Genomic DNA, 12,102 nt, shown 5'->3' with positions numbered 1-12,102 from the left:
CCCCCTCCCTCTCGGGAATTTCACACAAACGTGTCATGCCGCAGGGCAGGTCTCATGGCTTTGTTTGTACTGTGCTTTCCAGGTACCAGCTCCCAGTACGTGGTGACTCAGGAGCCCTCCTTGTTGGTGTCTCCTGAAGGGACTGTCAAACTCTCCTGTAGCGTGACCACCGTATCTGACATCACCAGCATCTACCCGTACTGGTTCCAGCAGCGGGGGGGCGGGGTGCCTCGCCTCCTCATCTACGACACTAACGTGAAAGTGTCAGGGACCCCCGAGCGGTTCTCTGGGTCCAGCTCCGGTAACACAGCCTATTTAACCATCAGCGGGGTCCTGGCGGAGGACGACGCTGATTATTACTGTTCTGTGTGGACTGGGAGTGCTCATCACAGCGGTACAATCAGATGGGGAAGTGATACAAAAACCTCCCGCCCCACTTGTGCCCTGCTGGGAGCTGTGGTGGCTGCAGAGCCCAGGGGATAAGTGAGGTATTTTGCAAAGATGAGCATCTCTCCCTGTGAATTCCACCTCTTCCCTCTCTGTGCAGGGTTGCCCAGCATCATCCCAGCTGATTGCCACAGTTAGCTAGAAAGGAGAAGATATTGTCTCACCCACCTTGTCTCCCTAATATCCTGGGACCAACATGGCTGCAACCCGGCAAACAACAGTTAGAAGAAGCAGACGGGTGGAGTGACAGAGAGGAAAGAGAATCGTAAAAGGAAAGAGAAGGAGCAGGAGCCGTTAGATGAAATTCCATCTCTGGGGCAGCTCCAGTTTCTCCATTCCCCACCCTTCTCCCCCTCCACTTGGCCATCCCCCTACACAGCAGCTGTCGGGGCGCTGGCTGGCTGGCAGCATCCCGCTCCCTCTTGACGTCGTTCTTTCTTCATGAAGAAGGTCAGGCAGTGAGTGATGCCCTGACTCCCCTCTGAGCTCTCTCTGGTTGGGGCTGGGTTTGTGACGCTGGGTGGCCAAGTCCCAATTGAAGTTGGCTTTTACTCATTGAAGGGATGATTCTTCGTCACCCCCAGAGGGGTGCAGAGTCCTGACAGGAGAGCCAGAGAGACACGGTTGCATGGAGGTGGCAGGGTGCAGGGAGCCTGCACAGATACATTCCCCACACCCCCTGTGTACCTCCATCCCAGCATGCAGGGGAGTTTCAGGTACAGGAGGAAGCCAGTGGATCCGTGGCTGTGTGTGACAGAATGCCCCCCTGTATTCACAGCCTGCACACTACTGCCCTGGGCCCCGCAAAGGGGAGGGGAAAGGCATGTGCAGACCCTGCGAAGCCTGAATTGCAGGAGGGAATCGTCAGCAAGGCAGAATTCGCACACGAGTCCATTAAAACAAATGAACTCACTGATTCACTGGGAAAAGTTCCGTCCCTTCCAGCCGTCTTTGAAAAGCCTTGTGGCCACAGGTTAGATGTTTGTACAAATTGAAAGTGCAAAGTCCTTCAATCTGAAGGAAACGTGACTGCCTGAAATAAACACCAAACATCTGTCAAGCCGTGTTACATTAGTGAATCCCTATATATCAGCGCAAGGATTTCAAAAAAGAAGACAAATTTCATTTATTGCTGAAAAAAGAAACATGGCCAATTACCCCGGATCGTGGTACATTGTGCTGTACTTGTCAAATTTCTTAATATTAATACATTGGGCTGTATCACATGATGAGTTAATGTGCTAATGTATTTTCTAAAGACTTGGATTCAAATCTGCATCAGGCCTTGAAATATTGCCGTTAGGATCTGTACTATCATCAATTCAGTCTCGTACTTGGCTAGAAAAATATTAGTAATTCGGGTCCTTTTCCTTTCCGTTCTTCCGATTGCTCCTTTTCTTCATGCTCCTTGTTCCTCTGACTCCTCTTCAACTTCAGCTTTTTTTTTTTAATTAAACATTCCCTTCTCTAGAACGTAATGTGCATCCAGGGAGCAGGAAGCAGATTTGCATGAGGGGGCTACTCTCAATCTCTGAGGGTTTAAGAAAGAATCAGAGGTTTCCAGTCACAGACCCATTTCCCTCAGGAAGCCGAGCTCGTCTGGATTCCTCCTCACTGCTTGGGCCCCTCTGCTCCTCACGCTGCTCCGTCATGTTGTTCAGCACCTGGCAGAACAGGGTCCTGTTCATGCCAGAGGCTCTTAGGTGCTACCCAGTGCAGGTAACCAGTAATAATGTTCATGGCGTGAGGGGCCTCTCTCTTACTGCATTTCCTGAGCAGGTCTTCCACACGGCCACTGACAGAGCCCTGGGAGCGCAGCCCCTGTGCTCTGGGCTGAGCCCGTAACGTTCCCCTGGGAGGAATCTGAGGCAAAGGAAAAGCTTTTGCCCAGCTCACAGAGCTGCCGTTTGGCCAGAAGAGGTCACTAGAGCTGCAGAAATCCCCTGGCGTCTGGTGGTACCGGTGGCTAGTTTGCCATGCCCGGCGCCCTCTCAGCAGGGGCACTGGAACAATTCTTATAGTGGGGGCGGGGGCTGAGAGCCATTGAACCAAACTGTAAACCCTGCATAGAATGGAACCACTTCAAGCCAGGGGGTGCGGCAGCCCCCCCAGCCCTCCTGGCTCCAGCACCTCTGCCTCTCAGTGCACAGCCCAGCGCAGAGTTCAGTGGCTTTCGGTTGACTCTGAACGCAGCTAAGTCACCTCTTAACCTTCTCTTTGACAAGCTAAATAGTGAGGGATAAAGTAACTCAGCCGACGATTAGTGTTTGCCAGACATTGAAATATCCACGTAGCTCTTCTCTGAACCCTCTGTAACTTGTCAACGGCCTTTTACAATTGCAGACCCCAGACCTGGACACACTATCGAGTGGTCCCTTGAGTAACACAGACAAGGGAAATCTCATCTTAGACTCTGCTCAGAAACCAATGGGCAGCCAGCGCAGAGCCTGGTTTAAAGGTTTTGTAAATGGATAGACAACGGGGGTTGGCTCAGCTAGGGGGTCATTCTGTGGAAGGAGCAGGTCTCCAGGAGAGGCTGGAGTGAAGCGAGCGGATGGCTTGGCAGCCCAGAATTGCCAGGGCATTCCCTGCGTAGGGGGAACTTGGCAGACGGCACAGAGATGGTTGTGGGAGGAGTGGACAGAGGGGGTCACCGAGGCCGGTACCACTGGCTGAGTGGATCTGCTGGAAGGAAGACACAAGAGACTAGGACAGATACTGAGGCTGGGAGAAGTTCTGTAGGGCTTTGTGGGCAAGAACAAGCAGATTACACGTGAAGAGGCAGAGAAGAGGGATACCAAGAGGGAGGTAGTGTCAGGATGGGAGGCAGGGAGATGACTTTAGTTTCAGGGTTTTCTGCGGGTTGGATGGGGCTATGAGGGAGATTTGGAAGCTGACTCCTACCCAGAGACCCTGACAATCTCAGCAGGGTAATTAGACTTTTTTATAAGTCCTTTGGGAACTTCCCAATTTATGGTGTCTCTGCCTTTCTCCCATGGGCTGCGGTGCATTTAGCAGCCAGTGAGCAGGGAGCTGATTTGCATGGAGGGGCTGTTTTTGAGCTCTGGGGGTTTAAGAGGGAATCGGAGGGTTCCAGCCACAGACCCGTTTGCCTCAGGAAGCCGAACTCATCTGGATTTCTACCATGGCCTGGGCCCCTCTGCTCCTCACGCTGCTCACTTACTGCTCGGGTAGGGTAGAAAGATGCACTTGACTCTCTCTGCTCTGAGATGCTGGCAGTGGCTCAGCCCCTCTCACAGGTTTCACACAGGCAGAGCCACATTTCAGTTCTTTCCTATCTCGTTCCAGGTTCCAGATCGCAGCCTGTACTGACTCAGACACCCTCGGTGTCCGTATCCCCCGGAGATAATGTGAGACTGGCCTGCAAGATGTCCTCAGGGTACAGCAGTCCCAGCTACAGGGTGGAATGGTACCAGCAGAAGCCAGGCAATGCCCCCCGGTTCGTGTACCACTATCAAACTAGCAGTGACCAGCACAGGGGCACAGGGATCCCAGCACGATTCACCGTCTCCCCTGACACCTCCAACAACCTCTGGAATTTAGTCATCTCTGGGGTCCAAGCAGAGGATGAGGCTGATTATTACTGTGCTGCATGGGATGGTGGTAGTTTCACTCATCACAGTGATACAATGAGATAGAGAACCGAGACCTAAACTCTCCGTCACAGCTCTGTGCAGCCCTGAAGCTCAGACCATGACAACCCTAAACACACACTGACAAAGAGAGAGAGACGCCATTGGAGGTTACTTGAACAATCACTGTCCACTACACCCAGGCACCAGCTGTCTGTTCTGCTCTGGGGAGTGCTGCAGAGGCTGGTGGACAGTGATGCAGGTTTGCTTTAAATGCTGGGGTAGGTGAGTTATGACTGCAGTGCAAACAGAAAGAGCATCTGAGAGCTGGGTCACTGTCTTTTATCACTGACAGGCCTGACCTCTGCCAGCACCACGTCTCCTGTGCTCACAGCACTGCCAACCCCAGATGTTCAAAAATCATGAGTCAGGCCCCCCAAAATTATGAGATTGGTTTAGAAGTGAGAAGATGATTAAAACATGAACCAGAATTGGCTCCTTTTTCTTTGCCTTCTGCCTCGTGACCATGTAGGTCACATGGGGGCTCATGTTTTCAGTTCTTCTCCACAGTCATGAAGCCAAAAACCTTACTTTCATTTTTTAATGAAAGCTGAGATTGCCATGACTCCAGCAGCTGGGGCTTTAAGATACACACCAAATATCAGGAGATTCATGAGAGTATCATGAGAGTGGGTAACACTGCCACTCATGCCAGACATAAGCCACCCCAATTTCTACACACTGCCAACTCCCATCATCCTTGTACATGATGGTGAGGTATTTACAGCCCCTGGGTGTTTCCCCAGGAAGCCAAGGCCTGCTCCCAGGGGATTTGCCTTGGATCCCAGCCATGATCTGGACTGTGAGAGAGGCCTGCAGGAGGTAGGGTCGGCAGAAGTTCCTCCCTCTCCAGCTTTTCAAGGGTGAAGGGAAACGAGAGTTTCCTAGTGACCCTGCGATCCAGCCAGGTGGGCTCAGTAGCCTGAAACAGCTCAGTTCTATGTGAACGAGGCCTCCCCCTGGTCAGCAGGAAAGCAGGGGGGCTGGCTAGAGGGGATGCCAGGGCTAGAGGCCCTTTCAAATAGGGGGTTGATCCTCTGCTTCTCAGTGAGTTTGTTTGTGGTGGTGGTTAAACGGTAGAAGGAAATCCCTGTCCAGGAGCAGGGACGGAGCTGATTTGGTCTCGATTCCACATGGCCTGTCAGTGGGGATGAATCTGCCCTTGCTGAGCAGCCCGAGGGGGCTGGCGTGGAGAAGGTTCTGTGGCAGTTGGGTGTGTGAGCAGGGGGCCAGTGAGGCAGGGAGTGGGGGGCCCCTAAGGGCTGGGGGTGAGGGGAGTATGTCACTGCTATAATGCAAATCATCATCGGTACAGACTGGTCAGTTCTGTATTCAGTGGGTCTCATTTCAGCCGGTAATTAGCGTTCTTGGCTGGCATTAGATTCCGAAGTCAAGTCAGGTGTGGAGGGGAATATCCTGCATTGCCACTGTAAACCGGTTCTGTGATCTGCCAAAGACTTTTTTATAAGTCCTTTGAGAACCCCGCAATTTATGGTAACTCTGCCTTTCTCCTATGGGCTGCGGTGCATTTAGTAGCCAGTGAGCTGATTTGCATGAAGGGGCCGTTCTCCAGCTCTGGGGGTTTAAGAGAGAATCGGAGGGTCCCAGCCACAGACCTGTTTGCCTCAGGAAGCCGAACTCGTTTGGATTCTCACCATGGCCTGGGCCCCTCTGCTCCTCACGCTGCTCACTTACTGCTCGGGTAGGGTAGAAAGTTGCCTCTGATTCTCTGCTCTGAGATGCTGCCAGCAGCTCAGCTCCTCTCACAGGTTTCACACAGGCAGAGCCACATTTCAGTTCTTTCCTATCTCGTTCCAGGTTCCAGCTCGCAGCCTGTGCTGACTCAGACGCCCTCGGTGTCCGTGTCCCCCGGAGAGAATGTGAGACTGGCCTGCACCATGTCCTCAGGGTACAGCAGTCCCAGCTACAGGGTGGAATGGCTCCAGCAGAAGCCAGGCAGTGCCCCACGGTTTGTGTACCACTATCAAACTAGCAGTAGCCAGGGCAGGGGCACAGGGATCCCAGAACGATTCACCGTCTCCCCTGACACCTCCAACAACCTCTGGAATTTAGTCATCTCTGGGGTCCAAGCAGAGGATGAGGCTGATTATTACTGTGCCACATGGGATGGTGGTAGTCTCACTCATCACAGTGATACAGTGAGATAGAGAAGTGAGACCTAAACTCTCTCTCACAGCCTGTTTGCCTGTGCCCACGTGAGGGTCAGACCATGAACTTCCTAGAGACACCGACACAGACAACAGAGAAAAAGACAAGCCGACAAACCCAGAGAGACGCCTTTGATCATTCCTTGGGGAGTCACTGTCCCCTGCACCCAGGCACTGTCTGTCCGCCCTGCTCTGGGGCCTGCTTCATGTTGATCTCTACATTGCCCTCTTCTCTTGCAAACCCTGTTGAGTGAGGGGCTGGTAGATGGTGACCCAGGTTGGTTTGAAGTGCTGGGGCTTTGTCAGTTGTAATCAGCTCTTCACAGGAAGAGTATCTGAGAGAGCAGTCAGAGAATGGGGGAAATCTCTGACACGTGGCTACAATGTAGTGCACTGCTGGTGCTATGCAATAATACATTAATCATAGCAAACGCTTCAAGGAACCAGATGCCACAGACTCTGGAGAAAGCAATTTCAAATGGCCAAAAAGAATTCAATCAGAACTTCCCACATCTCAGCGCTCTCTTCTCAGAGCCTTCCGGAGACTTGGTGCCTGTCTGTAGAGCTCTCCCCACATTCCTGATGTTCTGTGGTACAGAGCATGTCATGATTATAATCCTGATTTCCCTTCTAATCCTATTTTTTATTAACTTCTTGTTATTTTAATTGAACTTTCTTCGCTTTTCAATTACAAAAAGCATTTAAGAAACGGAAGGCTGCTGCAGTAGCTCTGTTGGTCTTTGTCCTGAGCTCCCGGTTTTTCCTTGTCAATCACTGGAGTCGCAAACACAGCTGTATCCGAGCCCACCAAATAGCAGAGATGTGAGATGCAGAAGAGTTCAACACTCTGCTAGTGCCTGCCCTGGGAAAGAGGGGGCAGGGATTAATCTGCACACCCAGAAGGCATCGTTCTGAAAGCTACATGGACACAATGCTTCAGCCTCTCCCGTTAAGCTGTAAAAATCTATTTATTTGCGAGGAAACAATTTGTAACAGTGAAAAATGAGCAAAGCAAGTAACCACTTCTCAAAGTGGCTAAGAAGAGGTCTGCTATTGTTACAAATCTCAATTCCATGGGAAAGGAAAGGAACGAGATCACACCGTGAAAGAACTCTACAGCGATCTGGGCCCAGGTGAGACCCCAAAGAGCCTGGGGCAGCACCACTGGAGTTAGTGGGTGTTTTGCCATTGATTTCAAAGGAGAAGGACAGGTGCGCCTTGGCACCCACCCAGAGCTGGGCAACAGTATTTCATCATATTTCCCTGATTTCACCCCAAACGGTGACCATTTGCATTGCAGGCAATTTCACATCCTCCAGTTTCTTCCTTTTAGGAGTCTTTTTCAGACTGCTCCTTCCCACAGCCACTGGGAAAGAGTGGATTTTCCATGGTGTCGCCCCCCCCAATCCAAGTGTGCCGGAAACAATGAGCCCATTTCACTAATCAATAGTGCTATTCATAATAACAATAACAACCTACACATACAAAATATAGAAGCTAGGAGAGGGGCGAGAGCTTACTGCTGGGGAGAGTTGGCTGAGCAGACGGGGGTTTTGTTAGGGGCACCAAGGGCGTGGGGCGAGGAGAGAACTGGGGCTGGAAGGGACGGAGGCTCGAGTGGAGCTGGGAGGTTGAGAGAGCTCGGGGGTGTTGTTCTTTATGTTTCTTTCATACTGCACCTTATGCTGGGATCAGCCAGTTTCCCATTTGTGTTCACCAAGCCCCTTCCCTCTGCTCCTTCAACAGCTGCCAACGACCCGCAGCTTCAGTGAAAAATTCTGCTGTAAAACCCACCCGGCACTGTGTGTTTGTCCTGTTTCCCCTTTGCTCTCTTGCACGGCCTGGTGCCTCCAGGCTGTAGCCTATCTGGGGCAGGGCTGTGTCAGTTGTTTGCCATATGTAACTGTTGTCTGACATCAGCTAAGCCAGCATCACTATGTGAATAAAAAGCCATTATTATTTTAGGGCGTATATAGTTATGTTTTCTGCCAGCCATTCCTTTGCTCTTCTCCTACTATAGCCTGCTGAAATAAATCCCAGCAGGGGCCACTTTTCCCAACGAGGCCTTAATTTGTGTACGTGCAATGTCTCTCGCACCATCATTTGCACTCACTGTTTCTGAACACTGTCCGATACACAGACAAGTGACTGGATTTCCTCACACACGTGCAACTACTGGGAAATCTGGGTTTGGAAAGATCATGCACAAAACTAGTGAGCACAGACCGAAACTGGCCTGAGCCCACTTTAATCTGGCCATAAAAGAACAAAATCAGAAGACGTTCTGTGATGCATGTCATCTAGTTTATATTCATGACTGAGCACAAGGCAGCAGGAACTCGGTCGGTCAGTCAGATCTGGAGAGCTGGACTCTTCCCGGGCCGCCCCTGTGGTGTGAGGAATGTGACTCGTGCATGTGGATCACTGGAGGGCCGCCCAGAGGATTCCGGGGGCCCAGGGTCTTCGGCGGCGGTGGGGCCCTTCCGTTCCGGGACCCGCCGCCGAAGTGCCCTGAAGACCCGCCGCGGGGGCCTCCCCCGCCGCCGAATTACTGCCGAAGCGGGACCCGCCGCCGAAGTGCAGCTCGGTCTTCGGCGGTAATTTGGCGGAGGGGGGCCCCTGCCGCGGGTCTTCGGGGGCGGGTCCCGGAACGGAAGGGCCCCCGCCGGCGAAGACCGGGAGCAGAAGAAGCTCCTGCGCCCGGCCCCGCAAGAGTTTTCCGGGCCCCCCGGAGCGAGTGAAGGACCCCGCTCCATGGGCCCCGAAAAACTCTGGTGGGGGCCCCTGTGGGGCTCGGGGCCTGGGGCAAATTGCCCCTCTTGCCCCCCCCTCTGGGCAGCCCTGGATCACTGCACCAATAGAGCAGGTGCACAAAAGGGAAAGTGCAGGGAAGAAGGGGAAGCAAACACTGCTTGTGGCCACTAGGTGGGGGCATTTCATTAACCTTGTGGCCAAGACCTGACAAGCCAGTTTGTGCTGAAGGGTTATCGGGGGACTGAGGGAGAAGTGGTGAAAGTCTCGACCTGGGCTTTCTCGGGTTGGTTGGGTTCTTTACTGCACACCTGGGGTGGGCTTGGGAGACAAATCCATAGTTCAGCTTTTCCCCTTTCTCCCAGGCAAATCCTCTCACGGCTGGGAAAATAAGGGCCAGCGGAGTGATTAGTGGGCAGGAGTGAGGCAAGGGCGCTAAGTGCTGCCCAGAAGATGTCTCTGAGCAGTCGGGTACATCAGCGAGCAGCACAGCTCATTTGCATGCTGGCTCAATCCAGCCTGGCCCCAGGGCTCATTTGCATGTGGCCTGCCCCTTAGGGCTCTAAAAGCTGCTACAGGGTTTCACAAAGGCAGGAACCAGCTGAACCCCAAGGACAGGGTTGGCTCCTTCTCTCCCTCTGTCCATCTCCTCCCTGCACCATGGCCCTGTGCGCTCTGCCTCTCTGTCTCCTGGGGCTGTTCCTGGCAGGTAATTCCCCACCAGGATGACTTTTGGGGGGCAGGTAAATGAGCTAATTAGGGTTTAGCACAAGCCGTGCAGCACTAACAGATCTGAGTTTTGTGTCTGGCAGGTTCTTGTGCCCAGCACGTGGTGACGCAGCCGCCCTCAGTGTCGGGGTCTCCAGGGCAGACAGTGAAACTCTCGTGCAGCGTCAGTGGAGGATACAGCATCAGTAGCTATGGAATAGGCTGGTACCAACAGACCCCAGGGAATCCTCCCAGATACCTGCTCTATTATTACAGTGATTCTAGCACAAGCAGGGGCACTGGGGTCCCGGACCGGTTCTCTGGCTCTGCCTCCGGCAGTGTTGGCTACTTAACCATCTCTGGGCTCCAAGCCGAGGATGACGCTGATTATTACTGTCTGACTTGGGACAACAGCGCTAAGATGCTCACAGTGGTGTAATCAGAGAGGGAACCGAGACAAAAACCTTTCACATTTCACTGACCGACACCGAGCGAGACTCTGAGGAAGAGCTTTGATGCTAGTGGGGCAGAGCTGAAGCGAGAGAGAGGCTTCCTTGGCCATGTTGTACCTGGCTTTGCTGAAGGGATTGCGTTTCCCTCACACAAGATCCCCCTCCTCCTAGACTAATCTCCTGGCACTGCATGGGGGGGTGGGGGCTGCCCACAGATCGGGAGCTCTGGGATCCTCTGCACAGAGGGGCTGTTCCAGCGTCCATGGCAGGCTGAGGACTGTCATGTTGTCTAAACCCTCCCCATCTCCTACTACACAAATCAGGATCACAGAGCACATGCAGTGTGGGGCCCAAGGCCCCATAGCTGTGAGCAGGGGTGGCTCCAGGCACCAGCACAGCAAGCGCGTGCCTGGGGCGGTAAGTCTCTGTGAGGGCGGTAGTCAGGCAGCCGTCGGCGGCATGCTTGCAGGAGATCCACCAGTCTCGCGGCTTCGGCGGCAATTCGGCGGTGGGTACGCTGAAGGCACGGGACCAGCAGCTCCCTCGCAGAAACACTGCTGACTCTGCATGACCAGAGGACTTCCCGCAGGTGTACCGCTGAAGGCCGCCTGACTGTCGTTCTTGGGGCAGCAAAAAACTTAGAGCCGCCCCTGGCTGTGAGGCAGCATATGGGGCGGTTGGTAGCTCCGCAAATGGAGGTAGAGTCCAAAGCCACCGGGGCGGCCGTCCAGGCAGATGAGAACAATAAATCCTCAGCAGGGTGCTCCTCTGCCCCTGTTCCTCTTGGAATCACCATCCTCTGTTTCCCTAACACACTCTGCACATATATTCCAGTGCTGAGCACGTCCCCGCAGCACAGAGTGCCCCCAGCTGGCCTGGTCACAGAGTCTGAAGCATGTTCGGGGTGCGGGGGAGGTGACACACTGCATCTCAGCCCTGCCAATACCTCACCCCAGGCAAGAGGGTGAATAGTGTTTTGCAGGCTGTACTGTGTGGTGCAGGAGGGGAAAAGGCTAAAGAGGAGGCCACTCGCCGACACAACCTTCCCCCTCTGTCCCACCCAGCGCCGGCTCCAGACCCAAGCGTGTGCTTGGGGCGGCATGCCGCGGGGGGTGCTCTACCTGTCGCCGGGAGAGCGGCAGGCGGCTCCGGTGGACCTCCTGCAGACGTGCCTGCGGAGGGTCCGCTGGTCCCGCGGCTCCGGTGGAAAGGTCAAAGTGGGGGTCCACCGGAGCCGCGGGGCCAGCGGACCCTCCGCAGGCACGTCTGCAGGAGGTCCACTGGAGTCGCGGGACCGGCGACTGCCAGAGCGCCCCCCCGCAGCGTGCCGCCGTGCTTGGGGCGGCGAAATTCCTAGAGCCGCCCCTGATCCCACCCACTATTTTTGAGTCCTAGCTCAAGCTGCAACTTCAAAGCGCTGTGTACGCAGCTGGTTTTAAAGCATTAGCGTGAGTTCCACTCGCCCGAGTCTGTCCAAATGCTGTGTGGACATACTGAATAAGACTCTGCTTTGCTCAGAAGGGAAGTTTCTTCATGGCCTGGAATTCCTCCATAATTTGGAGCTGTCTGCCAGGCCCCAAGGAACTTTATGTGGGTTGTAATCCTGGCACAACCCCCTGCTACCCCGAACATCCACATGGGGGAGGGGCACCTTGCTAAAGGGGCTGCGAGCAGTTCATAGCCCCGGTGCCTCTGGGCTCGTCAATTCATCGCCCCGGAGCCTCTGTGCTTGCCATGTCAGTTATGAAAGTAAAAAAATGGCTTGAGCCCCTGCTCGTCTTATTACAAATGAAGCCCTGGCTCCGATACTCTGGTTCAGACTCAGGCCCATCTGCACATGCAGCCTCACTATGGCAGAGAACCAGTCGTGCCAGAGCTTTGCACAGGGGCTCTAATAGTGCACAGATGGGCCACACACCACGC

The 12,102-nt window shown here is 53.9% G+C and overlaps 2 protein-coding genes across 3 annotated transcripts in view; both read left to right on the top strand.

Annotated features, from left to right (window-relative positions):
• Positions 1–12,102, top strand: part of LOC120386422 (immunoglobulin lambda-1 light chain-like) — a 482,696-nt gene that overhangs the window by 46,240 nt on the left and 424,354 nt on the right. The window lies entirely within an intron of this gene.
• The window catches only part of LOC120386421 (immunoglobulin lambda-1 light chain-like), a 459,811-nt gene continuing 457,327 nt past the window's right edge, over positions 9,619–12,102 (top strand). For both annotated transcript variants that reach the window (XM_039505758.1, XM_039505757.1), the window contains exons 1-2: positions 9,619–9,728; positions 9,832–10,150. In XM_039505758.1, the coding sequence (XP_039361692.1) occupies positions 9,680–9,728; positions 9,832–10,150 (368 nt within the window). In that variant the 5' untranslated portion in view covers positions 9,619–9,679. The remainder of the gene's footprint in view (positions 9,729–9,831; positions 10,151–12,102) is intronic.

Source organism: Mauremys reevesii, linkage group 18 (assembly GCF_016161935.1).
Source record: "Mauremys reevesii isolate NIE-2019 linkage group 18, ASM1616193v1, whole genome shotgun sequence".
NCBI classification, from domain to species: Eukaryota; Metazoa; Chordata; order Testudines; family Geoemydidae; genus Mauremys; species Mauremys reevesii.
Note: the sequence above shows the minus strand (reverse complement) of the source record. Positions and strands in the feature narration are given on the sequence as shown.